Below are 24,149 nucleotides of genomic sequence, written 5' to 3'. Positions count from 1 at the left end.
TCAATTTCACAATATTTTTCTAATTGTTTCTTACAGGAAAAAGTTTTTGGAGTTTTACTCTATTACAGTTACATTTTGAAGATGAGGATGTAATATACATCTTAAATGCAAACATCTGCATCTTACCATGTCATTTTTGTCTATTACGGAGTCTCATTTACTAAATACAAGTTAAAAAAAAAAAAAAAAAAAAAAAAAAATTTAGCCTGTTTTAATAGGCGTCATCAGGCTTCATGAAATTTATATGAAGATAGAATAGGATGTCGTTTTTGCCTTGTCTCACAAGCATACCTTCCTTCTCACTATTATTTCTAGAAACTTACAAAAATATGTTGATTTTTTTTTTTTTTTTAAACAGTTGAAATAATCTGCTTTAAGTGGAAGATTTTGTTTGCGCAACAATAAAATTGAGATAAAACCATCTTAACGTTTCCGGGTGAATTTTATTCCTCGTAATAATCCAATAGTATGTCATATTAAAACTGCACCCGCACTTGGTCTGGTATGACTTATGTTAGCAAACTTTAGCTCAATATTAAAGTCAGTTCCTGACTTTATGACTCATTTCTATAGTTTCACTTAAAGTCAGGTTTTGAATGGAGATCTCATATTTGTAATTGATTATTTGTGCAGTGTGGTTTTGTTGTTTTGACTTAAGTAGATTCTTCCCTTTGTTTTAATTGTGTGCTCTAACTGAAGGATCAAAGCAAGAAATTGAAATTTGTGGAGGTCTCTGGCCACCTCAGGCTGCCCGGTGGAGCTTCCGCTCCAGTTTCTCCACAGGAAGAGGGCTGACAGGGCTGCGTGGACTCAGAGTTCCTTGTAGGAAAGCAGAAGCGAGGCCTTGAGGAGGGGTGCGCAGCGTCGCCCCACGGGACAGCATTATTCAGGCCTGCCCCGGCCCCAGCGGGCCCGGGCGTGCGGCTGCCAATACAGGGCACAGGCGGACGCTGCCGTCCTGTAATCACCGATGACATACATGAAGTAGTTTTCCAGATCGGTTTTCCTGTCCTTCCAGCTGAGAGTGGGGCAAACAGCACAGGAAGAATAACACAAGTTGCGGCCCGGCTCGGAGAATGTGGCCTTTACAAACACAGCACAAATATAAAAGTTAAAAGGCACGCTTGCTCTGCTCTGAGCGAGGGAAGTGAGGCTACGTCCTGAGAGAAGGTTCAACCTTCCTCAGCTCCCCCACAGGCTCAACAATAACCTGCCAATCAAGCAAAAGTACTGTTTACGCTGAGTTACCTGCCGGAGCTGAAATCAAGACCACTTTTCGGACATGTTGGGCTTGTCCCGCATGTATTTTGTCTCGGACTTTATCTCAGCCGCCTCTGGGTGTTGAATCAGCTTTTTCCTGCTAATCTTAGTATTCTCAAAGAAAACTTAAACCACCAGTGGATACTTTGCACTTATTTTCACACTGGTGTGGCCTGATTGGTCAAATCCCGGCCAGCCTCGCTTTGCTTTTGCAGCCCAGTTTAAAATCTTTTTTTTTTTTTTTTTTTTTTGTGACCAGTTGATCCAAAGACAGATTTGACCTGAATCTAAGAAGAGCAAATCATTTTATTTCAAGAAAATACCTTCGTCTTTGCTTTCTCACCGTGCTAATCACGCCGTGACCCTTCAGATGTGTTCTGCGACCCTTTGTGGGGGTTCTTACCGTGGAGACGAGAAAGCCCCCCCCCTCCCCTGCTGTAACTTCTGTATCAGTGCATTATAACCAAAGTGGTTTTACAGCAGCAGCTTAGCACACAATGGCACTGCTGTCAGGTGCTACCGGCGTGCTTCGTGCACACAGTGCGCTACCTGCTGAGGGGCCTCCTGAGCTCTGGGGATTTGACCCTGCGAACAGCGGAGGTGTGAAAGATGCCACGTCAGCACAAACTTACAGGTGCCTACTGACAAGGTGGAGAAAGACGCTGAGGGATTGGATCGAGTGTAACTTCAATACAGTGCCACAGGTGTTCTCTTTGTATGGAAATGCAGGTCATTGTTTTTCTGCATGACTACTGAATTAAAATGCACGATATGCACAGTTAGAGCCTTAAAATAGTGATCTGCTCTAACCAAACACCTCCAGGTCACGAGCTTACTGCCCAGAACACGGTAGTAACCGAGCTTTACATCCAAGGGTAAAAAGAATCATTAACTAATTTAACTAGTCTGTGGGGTTATACGTAATATTATTTTTGTCTAGTTCATCTTCATAGGATGAACTAGGCCAGTTGTGGAGGCCATCAGGGTTTCAGCCAACGTCAGAAGCTCTGTTTTTTTCTTTCTCTTCAGTGGTTATGAAGATGTTTTTTTTTCTCCTGTAACTGTAAAAGTGAAAATGTATAAATACAAATGAATAAATAGATCTATGTCCAAGTGCGTAGGTTAGGCAGCCAAACCAGAATCAAGTAAAGTTCTGATGTTTCACTTTTCCTTCTTATAAAACTGGGACAAAGCTGGTCACTGTAATTAAAGTACAAGAACAATACTTTTATGTGTTTTTCTTCATGGAGAATACACACATGTAGGTTCAAACTAAAAAAAAAAAAAAAAATGCGTGATTGAGTTCATATATAACACTCATTCCAATAGGAGTCAGATGTTTGCATATGTTTGATGCCCGCTGTGTGAAAAATTGCTAAAATGTTTCATTAGTCAACCTCGTAAAACTGCAAATCTGGCATGTGAAAGCTTAACTGGTGCAGCAGCAGCAGCGAGCGTTACTGAACCGAATGACATAAAAACAAAATGTAAATGAGAGAAAAAGGAAATATAAAAAGCTCCGTTCTTCCTCACAGCTCTGTTGTTTTGTTCCAGAGAAAAGGGGGGTGGAAATTTAATACCCGTAAAACAAAAAAAAAAGGAAACGCATGTCAATAGAATATTAAAATCCTATCCTGATATGTAGCTCTGACAGGTTCATCTCAACACTTCATCATTTAATCGGCATCTAAAAATGCACATGTGCTGTGGACATACTCGCAGGATGAGTCATGAAGCACCAGGAGACAGTGAGGAAGGAAGGTGTGACTTTACCAACACAGAAAAAAACTCTGGTTGGAATGATGCACATTCCTTTCTGATGACGTTGTTCGATGATTAAAAAAAGAAGAAGTAGAGGCACATGTATTGTATTATGTATATCTAAACATAAAAACAGCCCACACACACTTCCGGTCAGTTTGAGGATTGTGTTAATCATCCTCGGAGTGTTTGTTGACAGGCGTTAGTGTCTTTGCTCAGAGTATTGTATCTGCTCAGCAGGTCCCGGGGCCACACCCAGCGGCTCTGCGTCGGCAATCATCGGTCTGGCGGTCACCGGCTGACTATCTGGCTCTTGGCTGGAAACATGGCTGAGGTCATACTAACCACACACAGGTTGTTTACTGTCACTTTTTCTGCACACCGGAGTGAGACCTCTTCCACCTCCTCCTCCTCCTCCTCCTCCTCTTCCTCCTCCTCCTCCTCCTCCTCCTTCTTGGGTGCGGCTTCATGGATATAATAGTTAAACAAACGCATTTATTAAAAGGTTAGTTTTGTACAAATTCCGAAAAAAGAAAAAAAATATCCCTTACCTGCAGATAGTTTTGGTTTGATGAGGACGTGTTTTAAGATGTTCCACTCCGGGTTTTCTGCTGCCGAGTGGAGGCAAACAAGCTGTCGGTGTACTTTTATTCAAAAGTGCTGAATCAAATTGTCCTCCACTTTATTTCTTCGTGCAGTTTTATTTTATAATTACTTTGCAGATGGAGATTTTGCGTACAAAAACATGTGCAGCAAAATATGTTGCATTGTTTACACACAGGCCGTCTCAGCTCGCGGCGACAATAAAAAAAAAATCTTCTTACATGAGAAGACAGCAATAACATACCAAAAATACTGTGGTGTATTAGTATATAAGTCTATATTTCTTTTACAGTGCCACTACGGCTACAAGTGACCGTAAAGACAGTAAACTGACAGTAAAGTTGACCCGGTAATCCATATTGTACAGTAATATACCTAAACTTTATCATTTGCTAACATTGCCCACCATAAGCTGCAGGTCTTACCAGACCAAGTGAAGTTGTAGCAACACAACCCGACTTTCTGCTTAATTACTTGTCAAGTCATCTTTTTGTGTGTGCAATGAATAATGGACTATATTACGATGGAGTATTGGGGCCACATTTTCTAATATCTAGCATTTTGAAGTGTCGAGAGTGAAGTCAAACTTTCTGTATCAGTGCCAGGCATGTGACCTTTCCACTTGATCCTCGAAATGCAAAGTAAAAAAAAAAAAGAAAAATCTTCCTCCTTCCTTGTTTTTTTTTTTTTTTTCCCTCCCCTAATCTTGTCCTAACACTTGCCCAGTCAATGTCACTTTAAATAAACTATCTGAGGAAGTCGCCGACCACCGCCGGTGTCTTTGCAGAAACGGTGTCCTCGCCTCTGAATGATCCACAGATTTCACAATGAACACTTTCCAATATAGTGCGCGTTATCTAGCGTACCAGTGTTTCAGGAAAGCTACGTTTGTGTCCCCGTGTTGGTTTTCAGCGACGGGAGGATCAGATGATCTCACTGGAACTCTCTGTAGAACCCGCTGACGTCTACGCGAAGGCCGTGTCTTCGTCTTATCTGAAGTGACACGGCTGCCGTGGACGCAAACCTGCGAGACACGCAGGGTGAAAAGCTGCTGAGCCTCCGATGCGGGGCGAGTCTGATGAGGTTGTCGTAATCTGATAGGCCCAATTAGCGCTTGATTAGACTGACTCATAATAAAGTGATCAGACAGATCAAATCTAACCGAAAACTCTTCCTTTCATGGGTCTGAGTCTCACTTCACCTCATCACTTCTTCGGGATAAGAAACTGTCGAGTGTCTCGGTTCTCGTCTCTTTCCTGTTTGAGTTCCCTCCTCTGCTTCACACGGAGCAGACGTCCTCGCAGGATAATACTCGGATGAGCATTATCTGCAGACAGCAGCCTCGAATTTACCCAAACTGCACTCTGGACAGGAAGCTATAGATGACCTTCGTGTTGAAGGTAAGACCCGAAAAATCTAATTATGGCTCACAAAATCTCAAGAATGTCACAGGTTGGTGAGCACGGATCTCTTTTTAGGTTTAATATAAACTCCAGCTATTCCTGTGTCAATATTGGACAAGCAGAGTTGGCATATTTACATATTTAATAACTAACAAGGAGAAGTTTTTTTCTTTTTCTTTTTTATGGTTGAGGAATGTTTCTGCTGAATTACAGCCTGTTTGACATGTTGAGATTTTTCACATTCTTCACCGGTGATGAACTCAAAACAGGCTCCAAGTGAGTTTTGCAGCACATTTCTGATGTAAATATCTAAGGAGAGAGACGACACACATGTAACATAGACGTTCCAGATATTCAGACCAGGAGGCCATTTAACCTGTGAACACTTTGCACTCGTTGCCCTCAATAATATGTGGTTTTATTTACTGATACTTTCACTTATTTAATATCATTTGATAAACCAGAAGCTCGTCAAAACAAAACCTTGTAAATATTTGAAAAAAGTTTCATAAAAATAACAAATATATCTGATGTGTCGCGCTGCCATTTCCACAGCTGTTTATTGTTGATGATATTTTCACCTGAAGCGCTGATATCATCCCGTTGTTTTTCCTTCAGGAAGTTCCTGCGACTGGTCATTAATTGTTGCCGAGGGGCCGAAGTTTGAGGAAAAACAACGAGTTGAACCCCCAGCTTTGAGTTCAAGTTGATAACAGAGGAAACATGATGACTGAAGGCAGGTTCAATTCGCATATATTGTTAATATCTTGCACTTAATATCTGACATGACGGTGTTTTTCTGCATTTCTCATTGCAAGTGTGTTTTGTAATACTGTCCTGGGAGTTGAACTGACGTCAGATTTCTTCCGCTCATTCAGGTGGCGTCGGACCGCGGCAGGTCTTCACTTTCCTTCAGCGCTCTCCTCCCCTCGAGCTCGTCCTTCCTTCAGCCTCTGCGCTCATCCACTTCCTCCCAACGCTTATATGGAACTGATTTCCATTTCACTGATTCATAACAACACTTCCCTGCGCAAACCCATTTAAAAAACCAAAAAAACAGATGCCGGCTGTTTAATCAAATACGAGCTACCCTGATAGAATCGGCTGTTTTGCCCCGGTTGAAGCTTTCTGAAGTGTGTGATGGAAACCTCCTCGGTTGCTCTGCAGTTTTTATTTTGAAGGAGCAGATAAATGACTCTCGGCACGTGGCCTCTTTACGATGAGGTTTGATTCGGTTATCATCAAGGCTCTGAACAGAAATACGTGATAACATACGCAACAAAAAGGCTGATTGAGGGAAAAAATATTGGTAAACATATTTTATAAAAGCTGAATTTTTTTTTTCCCTAAAATATAAAGTTTTCTGTTTATAAAATGTCAAAATGACAAAATTAGATTGTGTATGAGATGAATATTTTAATTTCATGTTTTGACTTTTTTTTTTAAGTTCTCAGTAAACATAATTGCCAGTGATACTTGTAGTATACGTACAAATTCAAGCACAATAATCATAGTGGATATGAGCAAACCTCTGATATCTTACATCTTTGTCTGGACTAAAGTTTGCACAAAGAAAGAAGAAAACCCATTATCCAAAAACTGTTGTACCAAAAAATAAATGATCAGGTCAGACTGAGTTTTTCAAAAATTGTATTGCATATTATATCATTTCTTTGTCTTTTTTTGTTATTTTACCTTTGGATTTTTAATTTTTGGAAATTAACAGTTGTTTTTTTTTTTTACTTCAGAAAGTCTTCTAAAGAGGTGTGACGTGGAGCCATTTGGCCTCATGATTCAAACCTGCGTGCTTGGTTTAAAAAAAAAGAAAAAAAAAAGCGCTCTATTAAGTACATCGACACAAATAACAATATATTCTCACTGCTTTTCACTGGGTGGGACGTTCAGAGGGTTTCATCCTTGCAGCATCTGACATCTTGGAGACACTTCAGGCTTCTGTCCTCTTCATATCCGTCCAGGACAGAGTTCAGCCTCCAGGCTCTGACACAGAAAATATGGGACAAGGAAGTAAACATTTTCCTAAATGGGTAAACATTTGGCAGCCAAAGTCGAATGAGTTTGGAGATATGTCGATTTTGGGGCATATTTTTAGAGCCTTTGTGAAATGTTTTAAAATGAAACAGGAAGTTGGGAAGTTTATGCCCCTGGCGCCCACCCTACTTCCCTCGCTCAGCCAAGAGAGACATGTGGATGGAGATAAAACAGTGTGTCAACAGTTTGCCAAAGAGCCGGGGCGGGGCGCGGGGGGGCGAGGGGGGTAGTGTAGTCCCCACATTGTTTAATGTAACAGATATTTGAAATAATGTGCATCAGGGCTCGTACTGTGAAGAGAGAGCTGTGTAATGTCTGTGGCTGACTGTCATGCAGTTCCATGTTCTGTATGGCGACCCTCAATCACAATCACAGCATACAGTTTGATTTACAGAAGAGAAAAAGAAAGATCTCAGCAGGGAAGAGTTCAGATAACCGTTTTGGTAACACTTTATTTGGAACTTTTATAAGCAGTAAACAAACTTTTACAGATCCCCTGCATGCTCGCTCTAAGATATGTAAACAAGCTGTTTTGAATGTGTATCTTGTGTTTTTAAAAAAAGAATCTTTTTATTAAATACAATATCAAAATTATACTTATATCTCCTCCTTATAGAAATATTCATAATCTATGATTATATAACTATTTAGCCATAGATTCAAAAGTTTCTTTACTCGATACTGGCCATCTCCTCCATGTCACTGAAACTTCCGTCTTGGTGTTTGTGCAGCGCACTCTTTTAAGTTTCCACATCACGCCGCTGAAAGCTGCTGATTGGACGAACGGTTCCAAAGTAGTTTTCATGTGACTAGTCCTGTTGGCAGATACGAACCTTGAACTCACTTGTCACGTGATCTCAAGAGAAATTTTCCCCTTTCATCAGAAGGCCCTTCAACTGATTGCATTATCATTCAGTAGAGTGAAGCTTAAACATCCAGCAGAAGTACCGCTGACTGGCGTTGAATGGAGGGCGGCGTTGTTACACCAGGTTACACTTATGTATCCAGAGGACTAGCTTTATTACAATTTATTATGTTAAGATTAGAAATACAGTATTTAAATGTATGTTTTCATCCGGGATCCCACATAGTGTATGTTTTACCAAGTAATAAATGTAGATTGGAAATGTAAAGGTTTCTACAAAAACACTGCTTGTACTATCAAGTTGCATTATGGGAAGAGTGGGAAACAGTTTTTGCACCCTTGGCCCATAAATCAGTTTTTTATGGTCTTTGCAACATACATTTTGAAAAATTTCTTTTTTTTAAATCAGTTTTAAAGCTGCTAAATTTGAGTATTTCAAAGTGTAATTCTAATAACTATTTAAAAAATAATAGTGTTTTTTTATGGGTTTTAGTCTGAACTTATTTTTCATTTTAAAGACGTTAAAGAGAACAAGAACAAGCCTTTTAAGTTGAATTGGATTTATTTATTGAGATGATTTGCAACACTGGAGGACAACACACTTGTCATTTAAGAACAAAACTTGACAAAAAAAACAACAACATATATACACTTGCAGGAGTCATTTTTAAGTGAAATAATTTAAATAAATACACCTTTTAGAGTGTTTCATGACAGCAGGCGTCCCTCTCTGCGGCAGCTCTGCGTTTGGTAGCAGCTGAGATCCGCTGACTCAGGCCCGTGAGGGTTCGGACCCAGGTACTGTTCGAACTCACTGCGGTCCAGATCGTACAGCATGTCCAGCTGAACTTGTTCCAAGTAAAATTCAAAGGAGGGCCCGGCAGGGACCTGCGGGCCCCCGTTGTCCCTGGACTCCCCCTGTTGCACATGGGGACCTGCAGAGCTGGAGAAGCCATACTGCATGTGCCCGTACTGAGGGCCAAAATACACCAGAGGTTCTGCAGGGCACGCGGGAGGGTTCAAGTGCATGACAGGGTTGTTTGAGAAAATGTTGGCTGCTGCTGCTGCTCGGTCTGGATAAACAGGGGTGTTTGCGTAGCTGCTGTGCAAAGGGGCGACGTGGGCCGGAGAGTTTGGGAAAGTTGGTGTTTTTGGGAAGGTCTGCTGCTGGTTCTGCAGCAGGTAGGTGAGGTTGTAGGGCACGCTGTAGCCCGAGCTGCAGAGAAAGGGTACAGATGATTCGGCAGTCTGCGGCTTGGAGCTCCTCTTCAGATGCTTCTTCCTGCGGGGTTTGTACTTGTAGTTGGGATAGTCGACGGTGTGCTGGACTCTCAGACGCTCAGCCTCCTGCATGTATGGGCGCTTCTCAGACAAGGACATGGCCTTCCAGGTTTTTCCTGTGGGAACATAGTGTGGTTAATGATCTGCATTTGGATTGGTTTTGTAAAACTGACTTTTAAAAACCAGTAAAACTTGGGACTCTAATGTGTTGGTTTGATACTTTTGAACAAAGTTACAGTAATATCACGGTTTCTAATATAAGTTAAGCGAATAAAAGTCTCTTATTTTGTCGGAGGGATCTTATAGGGCATTTTAACTTGAGCAACAAATGGTCTTATTTGCTTGTAATTTAGTAAGATATAGTTAGTTATAATTTAGTTCGTCTCTTACCGAGTATTTTGCTCAGGTCCGTGTTCTCCAGGTCTGGGTTGAGCTGCGCCAGGCGCCTGCGCTCGTCTTTGGTCCAGATGATGAAGGCGTTCAGGGGCCTCCTGACCCTCGCCTGTGTTGGCGTAGACTTTGCTTCGGGGCTGTTGCAGAAGGAGTCCGAGTTTACGGACAGCGGGCTGGACGGCCCTGAACTCGGGGAGCGCACCTCGGTCATCTGCTCCCCGTCTGCATTGCCCGAGTCTTCGCTCTCCAACTTGGCGCTGTTTGCGCACAGCTGGAAGACAGCGGGGTTGTGGCTGAAATGCATGGCTGCAGATGGTGATGATGCTGTTTCAGTTGTGTAGCAGGCCGCTGTCATAGCCTCGCTGATGTAGAGTGACGGATATATGTGGCCGCTCCGCCAATAAGAGGCCAGGAGGAGTGGATCCAAGGTGGCAATTCCAGGTGTTTTCTCAGGTCGGTGATAGGCCCATCTGACGCCCCAGTCAAGGATCTGACGAAACTTCACATGGGAGTCTGGAGTCTGTAATAAAACTCACGATATGTAGTCATAAAATTATAATTGCCCCCGTGCATGAAGCTAAACAAACCCGAATAGCTCACGTTTATGTATTAGGTATGTGTTGAGTCAGCATGTTTATATTTCCCACTTTATGATCACAAAAAAGTAATTTAACCTTTTTTTTTTGGGGGGGGGGGAATTGCGTTAATACTAAGAGTTCCTGTGGTCTTTGTGCTTTAATGCGAGGAAAAGACCAAGACATGTTCCCTTGCTGTGCTGCACCGCAACTGCATTAGAAAAAAACAAATCGCATTTTATCATTGGAGAGAAGAGGAATCAATAGGACCTGAGAGGCAGGGAGGGAATCGGGGTGAACATCAAAGTTTTCTGCACAAAAGGCTGGTTACTAATTACATTGTGACGCTCAGCTCTTATCGGCCATCCACTGTTTTTTATCAAAGTACATTTTACAGGACTGTAACAAACATGATCAAGGCGTGTTTATTACACGATTACCGGGGACAAATATTTGCGCGACACAAAAAAAACCCGTGATAGGCACAAAGGGACGTGATGAGTTCACATCCAGGATATCGAAACAGAAAGAAAAAAAAATTCTTTGTTATATTTATCAGCTGAAACAAAAAGATGACAAAATACAAATAATAGACTGCAGCCTTTTGGTGCTACCACAAAAAAGACAAAATTGTATTGAAATCAGCAGAGAATCAGACTCGGAAACTAAAGCAGGATGGTCACTGATTTCAGAATAAAATAAAAAAATATCTGCAACATTTATTTGATCATTTCCCCTACAATGTTTATCTCATTTTAAATGATGATACATTTTAACATTTATTTTCCTATGAATATGAGAAGAAACAGCAGTAAAATAGACTATCATTGCACACGAAATGAAATAAAAGGAGCAAGACCATAAGAATAAACTAATTTTAAACACAAACAGGTAGGGTAAATCATTGGTTTATAATGGGGACGCAGAGCCTAAGACATAAAACAGGCTAAAACATGAAGTCACTTTTGACATGTGAAATCCATGAAATGACCTTGTAGTAAAGAAGAAACTCTGGAGGCGCGCGATTCCACTGTAATACAACAGGACGTGATTACAGGTGCGCGCTTCTCTTGTATGGTTTCAAAGAATATCTGTCTTTGTATGGTGACAACAAACATTACACAAACAATAGATGCCGTTATGCAGACAGCGGCAGAAGTTGAATGTGCGATACACGGACGGAGCGGCCTTGAGTGAGACCTGCACCCGACCTGCTTTGTTCCTGCGGACGAGTCACTAATGCATCTTTTCTTTAAATTGTAAATACTTCGTGTTACTATTCAGAGCAGAGAGGGTTAATACACAAGGAATGGCAGTACACTAAAGGGGAGTTGTTGTTTTTTTTTTTTTTGTTTTGTTTTTTAACCAGAATATACATGTCTCAGAAAACACAGATCTCCAATTTAAAGGGTGTAATAACGCGCACTTCAAGTTTTGGACTTCGGTTGAGCCCTTATTTAGTCGGCCCTTAATGGAGCTGGATATCATAATGAAAACGCTCGATCAATACTGTGTCATCGACAAAATTCAACAGCCGAAGTGATTAAAGGCGTGATCTTTAAGCAGGTTAACTTAAACCTTTTCGGTATCAGTCGAAACCGATAAGCTGGCATGTGGCTCTGAGGGGGAGATAACATTAAAAGAAATCAGAAAAATCGATGAGGAAACAGAGACATATTTAAAACAGAATTATTCTTTCAAGTGAATAAATGGTTGTCTGGCCTGCGGTTTGTTTGGTGTGTGTGTGTGTGTGTGTGTGTGTGCGTGTGTGTGTGTGTGTGTGTGTGTGTGTTTCACAGGTTGTCATAATTAGAGGCTGAATCCACATCCGCGGTGTGAAACGGGACGCACACGCCAATGCGCTGTGAAAAGCGCTAATGGGTTTAATCAATTAGTTTGAACAACGCTGCGTGAATACAATAACGTTAGTTTCGACTGGTCATCGGCGTCGATCGAGTCGGCTAAATATAAGACTGTGTGTGTGTGTGTGTGTGTGTGTGTGTGTTTGTGTCTTGAAGGGGGGGAAGGGGTGGTGTTGAATCCGAATTTAAAACGCTGACCATTTTAACGATTGTCACCAATTTCTTCCGCGCCTCAGTTTACCACCAGGACGCTTACAGAACCTCTATTGGCTGAAACGTAGTTAAAAGTTATTCCCTTCCTTATAATGAACACTAATCTATGAGGTGACGGCAGGTGACAGTATCAATGCATTGTCTCAGCCAAACAAGCAAGAGTGCCGCAGCTTGAATGGGCACTATACTTTCTGAATAGGGATTGTCTCTCTGCGGCTTTCTGATCACAATGTGCCATTGTATTGGACAGAACTCATATATGGGACGCTCCTCTGCTTCTTCACTTTGGATCGGCGATGGCCAGGCTGCACTGTGGAGGAATACGCCCTTGCGGGAATAGGACAGCTCAGCAGGATTTACGAACGCTTCTTTCTCGGCGTCCGCGGAAGGTTGTCCGGGCCGGACACCGGAGCACCGAACAGGTGGTCTGTGACGACACGTACACCGCATTTGCTGTTTTCAGCACGTGGATTGTGGTTTTTATCACGAAGATGACACAGCAGCCGCTGAACATCTCCAGGTTCTTCTCTCCTTACGGATTTAAAACAAATTTGAATATCGGTTTCAGGATTTCTGACCTGAAGGCACGTTTTTTTTTTTTTTTTTCCCATCCAAAGCACAAAGATGAGGGAGCCCACAGAAGTGCGAAGCGGGGAGGCCTGCAAGCTTGACCTTTTGATAATGAACCACTGTATGGATAGCGCGCCTCGGCCTCGGTGCCATCCCACCGACTCTCCTCACAGAGACTCATTCATGAAGCGCCGCATTGTTTCATAGCTGGAAGGTGTGAAGAGGATATTATACTGTTGTCTCAGGTGACCATGATCTTCGCAGCGAGGGACTGTATTGCATTGTGTTGTATTGTATGGGCACAGCAGGTCAGCATCAAGATTGACTATGTCAAAGTCTCAGACACCATTCTATGCAGTGGTATGTGCCCCCCTCCCTCCCCCCCCCCACTCCTCCCACCTCCTTCCCGACCTCCCACCCTTAATCACATGTTTGAGCAGATTCAACTGTTGACTGTCCCCGGTGCGAGCCTCCACACTCCTCGTGTAAACAGCGCCCTGCCCTGCCCCGGCCCAGGCCCCGGCCCTACTTCAGCCCACCCCTACGTCAGCCCACCCGAGGGGATTACATGCACCCTGGTGTAGATAGGCTTACTGTAGCCTCATTAACAGAACACAATGATGCCCCCACCTCCGAGCAGAGATAAGGAGCCGGATTTCAAACGCACTCAGCCCAGGTGGTGCAATGTCCAGGGTGCAGCACATCAGGCAAAGTCACAAGAGCTGAGGCACTTTTACACTGGTTTGAACCCCCCTTCTGCATCCGAAGGCTGAAACAAGCAGCAACGGTCAACAATTATGATATTTTTGGGGGATCTCTGCTGTCATTTATTATGACAAAATGGCAAATACTTGGTATTTCCATTATTTATTTATTTTTAAATTAAAAAAAAAAAAAAAAAAAAAAAGGTTTTCTGTTTTATATATTGTAAATTGAATATATATGTGTTTGAGCAAAATAAACACATTAAAGATACGAGCTTTGGAATATTGAGCCTTTATAAAAAGGTCAAACAGGCATTATAAAATGTGTACTATGACTGCCAAAAGTACATATCAAATTCAATAACTATGTTAAAGTAACTATTTGTAAGAAATATATCAACATGTTTTAAATGTAAGAAACAATATATATGGGATAAAGTGTGGGAGAAGGAAATACTTAAACATTTTTGAAGAGTCAAGTAGTTTTAATGACTTTTTTGTTTCATAAATCTCATTTTTAAATAGTGATCCAATAAGGTCACTTTGAACTTGTTTTCTGGTATTTTCTTTTCATAGTTTTTGACAATTTGTACTAAATTGATTGATTTCTAGTACGAATATTAAACAAATTAATTGGTACTTAAAATAATCACGAGTTGTTGCTCTGTATCATTTAAAAAGATCAGGTTTCAATCAATATCTAGTATCAATGTGTGCTTTTTTTTGTTGTTTTGGCCATACAGGCCAGAGTTTTGATGAATACCCTCATCACATCCTCAGTGAAGCTCCTTTCCCCGTTGAACCAACTGATCAGACTGCTTTCTAATTGCATTTCATTTGTCTTCCATGCAAACCTGCTCAGACTGATACTGGCTAATGAGGCCAAGCTCCACTCATGCTGCCAAAACGCTATTCTGTGTAAATTAGGAATTGTATTCTACGCTGATAAGAGTCTTATCTGCAGGACTGAATAGGTCTTCCGAATCTTTTATTATCCAGATAAAAGCTTTGGATGTCTTACTGCCACAGCAGGCCATTTTTTTGTTGTTGTTTTGTTTTAAACATGTTGCTTTCGGGTGCCTCATGATTCAATGTGTATGTCTGACGGTGATACCAGACCTCCGCCACACGTCTGTCCTCGGCAGACAGAGGAGGAAGAGGGCTGTAATTAGCCCTAATTATTAACTGGAACTTGAGGAGACTTGTGAGACACCATATCGGTGTCTGTCCTAAACAGCTTATTCAGGGCAGCAGATAACCAAAACAATCCGCTAAACTTCAGCGACAATGCCTGAATGTTTAATTAAATAGTGTGAACTAATTAGACTCAGACATTACATCATTTGGAGCACAAACCACAGACAAAATGCTTTCTTAAAACGGGCTAGTCGATCTTTTTAGCCAAAGTGAATTGATTGAGGAAAATACTAATTCTGTTTCACAGCGACCACACGTCGACTTCACAGGGCTGAAGTTTGTGCCTCAAACTTTCAGCTCACTCCTTTTCTCTCTCTGTTGCTCGTCTGAGACCTGATAGAAATTCAAAAGGATCTGCTGCTTTGAAGATAAGCGCTGTGGTTCTGCCATAAACAATGATTGTGCTGTTTCTTTCCTGTGGCGTGATTTATTTAAAGTATTATGCTGTAAGGATTTGGGCTGGTTTTCCTGGCAGGGCCGCCTGTGTATGTATCCACTACTTGTGCAGCTCGTTGGGATACTCGAGATTCAGGAAAACACTCAGGGAACCACCAGCAAAGTCATCAAAAATGAAACCTTTCACTCAGAGGGTAACAAATGATGACATTTACCAACACTCTGAGGAATTCAACGTAAAAATGATTTTATCAGTTGTATGTGCATCACTTCATCTTCTTGCATAATTGAGACCTGCCTACATGTAACCAACATGGCAAAGGGGATTTTAGAAAAACACAATGCTCGTGGTCTTGCGCACACGCACACACACACGCACACGCACACACACACACAAACATATGCTTCCTTTGATAAAGTGTTTTTATACTAGAACAAATTCTATGGCAGCGTCCCTTAAGACAATATCAGCGTAAAATACCAAGTTATTTATAGCGATTGTGCCATTTTGACTTCAAAAAATAAACATGCGCGCTGAGAAGTTAAAATACAAGAGCGCTATTAACCTTACAAGTCTGTATTCTAGTACAGGCAGCGTGTAAATTATAACCTGCATGACCCGTAATATTGCAAAAATCTAAATGCGATTGGGCAACACAAAAATCGTGTCTTTACTTTAAATCTCTGGACTGCAAAGTTTTGCGACAGTAAAGATCCTTAGGTGACAAATACCACATCAAGATGGGTGCGAAGCCCGGTAATTAAATTATATTCGTATGAACATGTGTTCTTGGCATTTTTATGTCTCTGAAGCAGAACCGGGCAAACTATGTGTTTGTCTGTGATTGTACTCGACGAGGAGGGAGGTGGGGGGGGGAGGGATCTTTTGAACGTCCACACCAGGATACAGCTGCCTGTGACTAATTTCAAACTCCCCTTCTAGGGCCTAGGCAACCCATTTCACAAGTAGCACACATCACCAGGCATCTGTTTCCTGTTTTCATTCTTTGAGTTATCTTATTTTCCTTATTTCCCCCTCACCTGTTACAGTTCACGTTCCTTCCATCATGCAGCACGAGTCGGAGTCGGTTGTGCTTGTACGCGGTCAGTCCCTCAAGTACTAATGAATGCAGCATAAAACAGATCCATGATTGAGCTGTATGAAACTTACGGCAGCAAATTCTAATTCCCTTAAAACGGCAATGTGTAGTTTTAAAGATGAAGTTTAATGACAACACAGAATGCCATGTAAAATGATTTTGGCCGTCGCTGTACATAAAACGCTAACTTTCTCCGACACCTACGAGCTGTAATATTTCCGCAGTTTCTCATCAGTCGGTTTCAGAATCTTCTTCTCCGGCATGTTAACAACCCAGCCTGGAGCGAGGCCAAAGAAGATCTGTCGGACATCCTTCCTCATGGCCAGCATGTGATACAGTTCATCCTTTGAAATGTCTGGCAAAACGTAGCCATACTTCTGTGCCAGGGCGAGCCGGGCCTGCTGGATTTTTTCCGGGTCCGCCAAGTAACCCCGATTTTCGGCACCTGTGTAATACGGGACCATGTCCACCCCGGGCAACATTCGCTTCGGGATTGGCTGCCCGCGCAAGAAGAACGGGACTGGCTTGATGAGAATCCCTGCACAAATGACAGGATATTTTTCAAGCTTCTGATCTAAAACACAACATTAAATGCAAAACAAACCGGATCTTTCGTTAGTTACCGAGGCTTATGGGATCGTAGAAACCAGTCGTGATGACCCCTCCGTTCCTCTCAATCGCAGCTATGACACCTTCAGACGCTCTCTGAACCTCGATGTTGATCTTTGCTGCGAAAATGTCGGCACCCTGGAAAAGAACAAACAGACGGACTTCTGTCAGAAACGGGTGAAAAACAGAGGTCAACAACAGCATCTCGATCTCGGTCGGTCACAGTGACAACGCTGTCGTGTGGTGCCACCTACTGGTTAGAGTTTTAAACCAGGAGCCACAGATATGACATGTTCTGGATCCTGAAGGCCTGATTTCTTTTTTTTTTCCAGCAATTAAAACATATAATTAAGCTTCTTTTACACCATGTTTCATTTCATCGATGTGTAAAGTGTTGAACCGATGTCTTTATGGACATAATGAGGCTGACCCGCAGCTCTACTGACAATTTCCATTGTATTTTCCCATCTTTTTTTTGGTGTGTGTTATTAATACAAAACAAAACACGGAAGAGAAATGAGTATTTTTCTTCATGAAGGCATGTTCTATATACATTTTTCTGCTTTTCAAAGACAAGTTACCTGTATTTTAAAAGTAAAACCAGCCACCATAAAATCAAATGGTCTCATTCTGCTCTTAACATGTTCGTTTCCTCTGACAAAAATGACACGGTTTCTCTCATCTGTCCCCCCCCCCCATCGGCAGTAGCTGATTTTTTACTGCAGTTGGATGTTCGCCGTCTGTAACCGCCGAAGATGAGCGAGCAGTTTTTTTTTTCTAATTCTCTTCTAACTCTCTCCGGTAGGCGTGAAGAGGCCCGGGTGCAGCGGTCACCTCGTCTACGAGCTGGACTCCGTAGTGCCTCTTCAGCGGCTGGATCGTCACTCCTCTGGCATTGACGAGCTGGGTCAGGTCGACGGGCTGCGTCGGGTCGACGCGTCCCAGGTCGATCAGGTACTGCAGTCGTTTTAGTGTCAGAGGCTTGTACTGCGGACGGCGACTGAGGTGGAACAAAGACATTACAAAACGCACGGGTTAATGTTGGTGCTTGAATGTAGCACTCGGGCTTTGCAAAAAACACAACAACAACAACAACAGACACCTTAAACTTAAAGTACAATAACGCCCACGTGATGGAAAGCAACATTTGAGCTTTAATAGATTCACTGTGCAGTCGGGTGACTTCAGCAACGCAATGACAATTTCTGAAGGATTTGGTGGTTGTCCTCTGATACTTTATGACACCTGTGAATAGATAATACAGAGGCTTGTTGGACTGGTGATGTCACAACACCGAGGTCGTGAGAGACATTAGGATTTGGACACGATGCCTTTTACAAGTGCAGCAACAACAACAACAACAACTTCAAATGCAAGATCTGTTTCTTTGCTTGTGAACAACAATAATACATGATACGCTCGGGGTTCAAAAACTGGGAAAACACTGCTGGTATTATTATTTTTTTTTTTTGTACCTGTGTCCTTCATTGAATCCATATTTCGGAATAGCCAGATAAAAGGGCGTCTGTCCCCCCTCGAAACCCAGCCGAGGCCGGGTGCCTCTCTGTCGCTCCCCTTTGTGTCCTCGTCCGCTTCTGTTGCCCCCGTGCTGTCCTCTGCCCCTCCGTTTCTCCTGCAACACAGGGACATTAAACAACTCTTTTCTTTGCCTTGAACGTCGTTTTGTCCCCCCGCTGGCTAACGGGCTAACTGGCCGTGCGTGTCGCTAAAGATAGCTGGACGACGACGACGTGTTTTGAGCTTACCAGCTGCCGGGCGCCCGGTTCAGGCCGCAGGTTTGCCAAAGTTATCCGCGGCAGAGTCTGCAAAATATCCCGTGCTTTAGCGCCCGTTTTTTTAGGGAAAGACATGTTTCCGTTGCTCACATGTCACTCACAGTTTGCAAACCAAGGACACGCGGGTCACGTGACAGGCCGGGCGCACCGGAAGTACTTCTTTTTCAGCTCTGCGACGTTTCAAATTAAAAGCACGATAGTCCAAAATGCACTACATATACTGTTGATCTGGGAGGTGTTTTAGGCTATGTCACATATTAGTATTGAAGTAGTAGAAAAATAAAATAGTTTTTTTGTTTGTTTGTTTTGTTTTTTTTAACGGTAAACGTAACAACAGACGTTTTAGACCCTATAATCTGTGTTGAAAGGTTACAACATAAGCTTTTATTTAAGGCATTTGTTTACTATTCATGTTGTAATTTAATATATTCAATATTGTTATCATTTATTCCTATCGTCTTCATTTCGTTGAGGTACCGCAGTGTGCTTTGCTGCTACCGTGTGGGATTTAACTGTCATTAAATCAGGGCTCATTGACATCTCCCCGAACCAATGGGTGATCGGTATTCGCAAGACGGCCTCTCGCGACCAGCCAATCGCGTGGTCGGAAGGGGAGGGGAAGAAGGGGCGGGACTCTGAAAGCGTGTCAGCGGGCGCTTGCTGTTCGTGTAAGTGTGCCAACGGTAAGAGTGATCCGGCGGGGTGACATTTTCCACATAACTCAACTCCCCCCCCCAAAAAAAAATACCCCGCTTTCGCGACCGAGGAGGCAAGAGGAGGCGCTCGGACCCCTGACCTCCAACCGTCGGCCGGCATTTGTCCTTCAACTGTTTTCTACTCGGCGGCGTGAGTTGGACCGACACAACACTGACAGCTGGGGGGGGAAGGGGGAGGGGAGGGAGGAGGAGGTGGGAGGAGGAGGGAGAGGGAGGAGGAGGAGGAGGAGGTGGTGGGGAGATCTCTTTAATGGCTAACCGTAGCTAACTTCTCCCTTCACACCCGCTGCCTCAGCGCTGTATGTGCGGCAATAACATGTCAGCGCCCCTACCTGCCATTGTGCCCGCAGCCCGGAAAGCCACCGCAGCGGTAAGTTTTCTGTTGGTGACTCGAGAGCTAGACATTAAAAAAACAACAACAACAACAACAACAATGTTCAAGTAGATGTTATTCTGGCTTTTTTTTTTTTTTTTCCCCAGGTCATATTTCTGCACGGTCTTGGTGACACTGGGTAAGAAAAGAAGTTTTGTTTCACCCCTGTTGTAAAAAAAAAATTATGTCAGTTTCCAAGGCAATTTGGACTGTATTTAAACAAAAATATGTTTTTCCTTCTCCCCCCCATTATGACAGGCATGGCTGGGCTGAAGCTTTTGCCGGCATCAGGATGCCACATGTGAAATACATCTGCCCACATGCGTAAGTATATAACTTGACACAGAGAAAGCAAAGACCAGGGAAAGATTTAGAAAGTCGGGAAGCCTTATTTACACTTGAATGGTCAGTATTTCCCCCATTTATTGACATGAAAGGGTGTAAAAAAAAATGTCTGAACCGGCTAAACTGTGATGTTACTGCTCTCCGTTACTTACAGACCCACCATGCCTGTTTCTTTGAACATGAGGATGTCCATGCCTTCTTGGTAAGTGTCCCGCATTTGCGAGCACATTTCGGTAGAGCGTGTGGTTGTCACGTATGCGGTGAGCCTCACTGTATGTCTTTCCATTTCTAGGTTCGATATCTACGGGTTGAGCCCTGATGCAGACGAAGACGAGACCGGTATTAAGAGAGCGTCGGAAAATAGTATGTCTGTAAAATGATTTTGAACTTTGTCCTCGAGCTAAAAAAAAAATGCAGAGCTTTTTGTCTCAGTCAGATTTGACAGCAAAAGTTAGAATTTTTTTTTTTTTTTTTTTTTCTCACCACAGTTAAAGCCTTGATAGACCAAGAAGTGAAGAATGGGATCCCTTCGCATAGAATTGTCCTGGGTGGATTTTCACAGGTAAGTGTGGCATGTGCGCAGCAGATGATGTGTTACACACTGCTCAAAAAAATAAATAAAGGGAACACTTAAACAACACGACGTAACTCCAAGTCAACCACACTTCTGGGAAATCGACCTGTCCAGTTAGGAAGCAACACTGATTGTGAATCAATTTCAATGTGACCGGTTTGACGGTGGGTCAGCGACGGTCTGGGGAGGCATTTCTTTGGAGGGCCGCACAGCCCTCCATGTGCTAGCCAGAGGTACCCTGACTGCCATTAGGTCCCGGGATGAGATCCTCAGACCCATTGTAAGACCATATGCTGGTGCAGTGGGCCCCGGGTTCCTCCTGATGCGTGACGATGCTCGGCCTCATGTGGCTGGAGTGTGTCAGCAGTTCCTGCACGATGAAGGCATCGACGCTACGGACCGGCCTGCCCGTTCCCCAGACCTGAATCCAATCCAGCACATCTGGGACATCGTGTCTCGTCCCGTCCGCCGACGCCACGTCGCACCGCAGACTGTCCAGGAGTTGACTGATGCTTTGATCCAGGTCTGGGAGGAGATCCCTCAGGAGAACATCCGTCGTCTCATCAGGAGCGTGCCCAGGCGTTGCAGGGAGTGATACAGACACGTGGAGGACACACACACTACTGAGCCTCATTTGGACTTGTCTTGAGGGATTTCCACAGAAGCTAGATCAGCCTGTGATCTGATTTTTCCACTTTTATTTTGAGTACGATTCTGAATCCAGACCTCCATGGGATAATGATTTTGATTTCCATTGATCGTTCTTATGTTATTTTGTTCTCAACACATTCCACTATGTAATGAGTGAAGATTTTCAACTGGAATATTTCATTCATTGAGATCTAGGATGTGTTGTTTAAGTGTTCCCTTTATTTTTTTGAGCAGTGTATAACGGCATTTTTGCAGTGAATCCCAGGTACAGTCAATAATGTATTTAAATTACCAAAATCAAAAGGTGCACGCACACAAGTTCACTTCTCAATGTGTTGATTTTTGTTGAAATACATATGTATTGATATTGTGCAGTTAATTTAACAGCGTAGAAGAAAACTGATGTCAAGAAAATGGAGTTTAACAATTTATTCCATCTGCTGCTTTTTGCTGAAAATTGTCAGTATTTAATGGGATTACAGCAAGATTAACGATTGGTAAACATAATATTACAAAACTCTTTGGGTCATTTTTTTTTGTCACTTAAAAGAAAGAAAATGATTGTGTTGTTGGTAGTTAAAGAAAAGAGGTACACCACTCACTAAGAAGCCAAAAATCCATCCTCTACAGTTGTGGCTGCAATGCCTGATGCACACGAGAGGATTTAATAAAAATTATTAACCGATTTTTTTTTTTTTTTAAAACACCAGAGCCTACAATCACAACGACAGATTTAACAGATTTTTTTTAAAATATTTTAATCATGAGAAAACACGCACCTCGGATGATTCAGTCGAGAAGCAGGACCACACACTTGGGCATTCACACTAAACCATTTCAGAGCGGACTTGAGATCTCACAGAAACTGGCATAACTTCAGAGCAAAAAAACCGAACGTGGAGGCGGACTGTCATCGTCAGCCGTTTGCACTAGTGTGTGCTGTGTTTTGCACCGAAAAATAAAATGGTAGAATAATACTGTCGATAAAGTCATGGTTGAGAAGGCAAAATCGGCTAGGCTTGTATATAATGCAGTTTTATTGTTAGTCCCAGTATTGCAAGCTACTGCTACGAGCTCCTGGTATTGTTGGAGGAAACGGGTAGCGGTGAGAGTGAAACCTGTGATCATTAGAAATGTCATTTTTTATAGTTTCTTTTAATAGTCATTTTTAGTTAGAAATCAACAAAACTTGATTTGTTGCTATGATTTGGATTATTTCATGCTTGTTTTCTCTGTTAATAACGGTGCATAAGATCTATGGAATGAGGACTGGTTTGTTTGTTTGTTTGTTTGTTTGTTTTTTTCCAGGGTGGAGCGTTGTCTCTCTACACGGCTCTGACGACTCAGCAGAAGCTTGCTGGAGTCGTCGCTCTCAGCTGCTGGCTTCCTCTCCGCCGGTCCTTCCCTCAGGTAGGGGGAAAAAAAAAAAAACACGTGGGAGAGATTTTGAGTGTTCTCATGGGCAATGGAGCTGTCAATCACTGCCACTATAATCATTCAGGTCCAATTGTTGTAGTTATGGTCTTCTTACAGGAAGGGAGGCTGTAGCTCAGTTGGTAGAGTGGGTTGCACACTAATCAGAAGGTTGGTGGTTCAATCCCAGCTCCTTCTGTCCACATGTCTAAGCGTCCTTGAGCAAGACACCGAGCCCTAAAAAGAAAAAAAAAACAACAATTCTCCCGATGGTGTACCATCAGTGTGTTGTAAGTCGCTTTGGATAAAATCCGACACACTATAACGCGTCTTTCATGAGTTTTCATGCTTTACGCAAATCTGTCGTGAGTCGTGTTCACTGTAATCCAAAATCCAATCCAATGTCTTAAATAGAAATTTTGAAGTCGTTCAATGAATATTAGGAAAGAAAAATAAAGTAATTGTTCACCTGAGAGTTCAATTTGATTGTCAGTTGCAACAGTGTACTTCCACATATTTTTTGTTATCGATAACTATAGTTAAAAAAATTTTTTTTTTGCAAACTATTCCTTTAATTGAATTACACAGCAGGTATATCCCATAGCCAAATCATAATCTGTCAGATAATAAGATAATAAAAATAATCCTAATCTCCTCTGTTCTCAGGCGTCTGCCCACAATGTTAACAAGGACATGCACGTCCTACAATGCCACGGGGATGCCGACCCCCTCGTCCCCTTCATGTTTGGCAGCCAGACAGCAGAGAAGATGAAAAGCCTCACCAATCCCGCAAACGTCACCTTCAAGTCGTATCGGGGTCTACCTCACAGCGCCTGTCCAGAGGTCAGTGAGGAGACGGTCATATTTGACTCTAAAGCTTTCATTATTGTTCTGTCTGAGCGCTTCTTTTTTTTTTTTTTCTTCTTCTTCTTCTTCTCGGTTTTGTACCTCTGCAGGAAATGGTGGATATCAAGCGATTCATAGAGAAGCAGCTTCCTCCCATTAGCGATGAATAAACTGGAGAGCGTCCGCTCACCCGCTCAGCGCCATCGGAGTCCCTTTGGGCTTGAGTCCAGCGAGACTCGGTGGACTCGAGGACCACTGATTTACTTGACAATAAAACCACGCTGCTACTCATAGATCCAGACGGAACTGGGGCTGCCAGGCGTTGGCCCGAGAGAGGCATGACTGGAACGATGCTGCATCCTGACCTGGAGCCACACACAACACTCGGTGTTACAGTAGAGTAACATTAGTTGCTTGATTGCAAAGCTCTTTGCCATCGAGACGAGCCATTTCTCACAGGAAATATGTGTATTATAATAACTAGGGCTATACTTTATGGTTTAATACCTGCTGTCTCACAATAAATGGCTTGTTGGTAAATGTTTTTTTTTTTTCCATTGATGTAGATTATGTGTTGTAGTGCCGTAACAAGTT

General features: G+C 42.7%; 3 protein-coding genes across 4 annotated transcripts; 1 reads left to right on the top strand and 2 right to left on the bottom strand.

Moving 5' to 3' along the window:
• Nucleotides 1-8,649: 8,649 nt before the first annotated feature.
• sox32 (SRY-box transcription factor 32) lies at nt 8,650-9,919 on the bottom strand. Its single transcript, XM_069159389.1, has 2 exons — nt 9,613-9,919; nt 8,650-9,338 (listed from the first exon to the last, which is right to left on the bottom strand). Exons 1-2 carry the CDS (start codon nt 9,917-9,919, stop codon nt 8,650-8,652), a joined length of 996 nt encoding a protein of 331 aa, XP_069015490.1.
• A 6,420-nt stretch (nt 9,920-16,339) lies between these two features.
• On the bottom strand, nt 16,340-18,775 carry mrpl15 (mitochondrial ribosomal protein L15). The gene is made up of 5 exons (XM_069159600.1): nt 18,608-18,775; nt 18,317-18,474; nt 17,676-17,841; nt 16,856-16,979; nt 16,340-16,770 (listed from the first exon to the last, which is right to left on the bottom strand). Exons 1-5 carry the CDS (start codon nt 18,710-18,712, stop codon nt 16,433-16,435), a joined length of 891 nt encoding a protein of 296 aa, XP_069015701.1. The 5' UTR covers nt 18,713-18,775; the 3' UTR covers nt 16,340-16,432.
• Nucleotides 18,776-19,261: 486 nt separating this feature from the next.
• LOC138204380 (acyl-protein thioesterase 1-like) lies at nt 19,262-24,095 on the top strand. 2 transcript variants are annotated; one of them, XM_069159598.1, is made up of 10 exons: nt 19,262-19,483; nt 19,649-19,723; nt 19,834-19,865; nt 19,985-20,050; nt 20,226-20,273; nt 20,364-20,434; nt 20,560-20,633; nt 22,605-22,706; nt 23,376-23,552; nt 23,666-24,095. In XM_069159598.1, the coding sequence occupies exons 2-10, from the start codon at nt 19,655-19,657 to the stop codon at nt 23,723-23,725; spliced, it is 699 nt and encodes a 232-aa protein (XP_069015699.1). In that variant the 5' UTR covers nt 19,262-19,483; nt 19,649-19,654; the 3' UTR covers nt 23,726-24,095. The 2 variants fall into 2 exon arrangements, with proteins under 2 accessions (XP_069015699.1, XP_069015700.1); XM_069159599.1 differs by lacking the exons at nt 19,262-19,483; nt 19,649-19,723; nt 19,834-19,865; nt 19,985-20,050 and adding an exon at nt 20,089-20,131.
• Nucleotides 24,096-24,149: the final 54 nt, after the last annotated feature.

Source organism: Embiotoca jacksoni, unplaced genomic scaffold (genome assembly GCF_022577435.1).
Source record: "Embiotoca jacksoni isolate LCO1_2020_lvr unplaced genomic scaffold, fEmbJac1.0.p SCAF_25, whole genome shotgun sequence".
Taxonomy (NCBI): Eukaryota; Metazoa; Chordata; class Actinopteri; family Embiotocidae; genus Embiotoca; species Embiotoca jacksoni.
This window is presented reverse-complemented; position numbering and strand designations above follow the sequence as displayed.

What these genes read in the sequence shown, in the direction of transcription:
- sox32 (XM_069159389.1), bottom strand. Translation starts at nt 9,919, where the DNA reads ATGCATTTCAGCCACAACCCCGCTGTCTTCCAGCTGTGCGCAAACAGC. An exon ending in GGACCTGAGCAAAATACTCG is followed by an intron (nt 9,339 to 9,612) that starts GTAAGAGACGAA and finishes ATGTTCCCACAG; the next exon opens with GAAAAACCTGGAAGGCCATG.
- mrpl15 (XM_069159600.1), bottom strand. Translation starts at nt 18,712, where the DNA reads ATGTCTTTCCCTAAAAAAACGGGCGCTAAAGCACGGGATATTTTGCAG. An exon ending in GGATTCAATGAAGGACACAG is followed by an intron (nt 17,842 to 18,316) that starts GTACAAAAAAAA and finishes GTTCCACCTCAG; the next exon opens with TCGCCGTCCGCAGTACAAGC. An exon ending in CTACGATCCCATAAGCCTCG is followed by an intron (nt 16,771 to 16,855) that starts GTAACTAACGAA and finishes TCATTTGTGCAG; the next exon opens with GGATTCTCATCAAGCCAGTC.
- LOC138204380 (XM_069159598.1), top strand. Translation starts at nt 19,655, where the DNA reads ATGTGCGGCAATAACATGTCAGCGCCCCTACCTGCCATTGTGCCCGCA. An exon ending in CCCGGAAAGCCACCGCAGCG is followed by an intron (nt 19,724 to 19,833) that starts GTAAGTTTTCTG and finishes TTTTTTCCCCAG; the next exon opens with GTCATATTTCTGCACGGTCT. An exon ending in TCCGCCGGTCCTTCCCTCAG is followed by an intron (nt 22,707 to 23,375) that starts GTAGGGGGAAAA and finishes CTCTGTTCTCAG; the next exon opens with GCGTCTGCCCACAATGTTAA.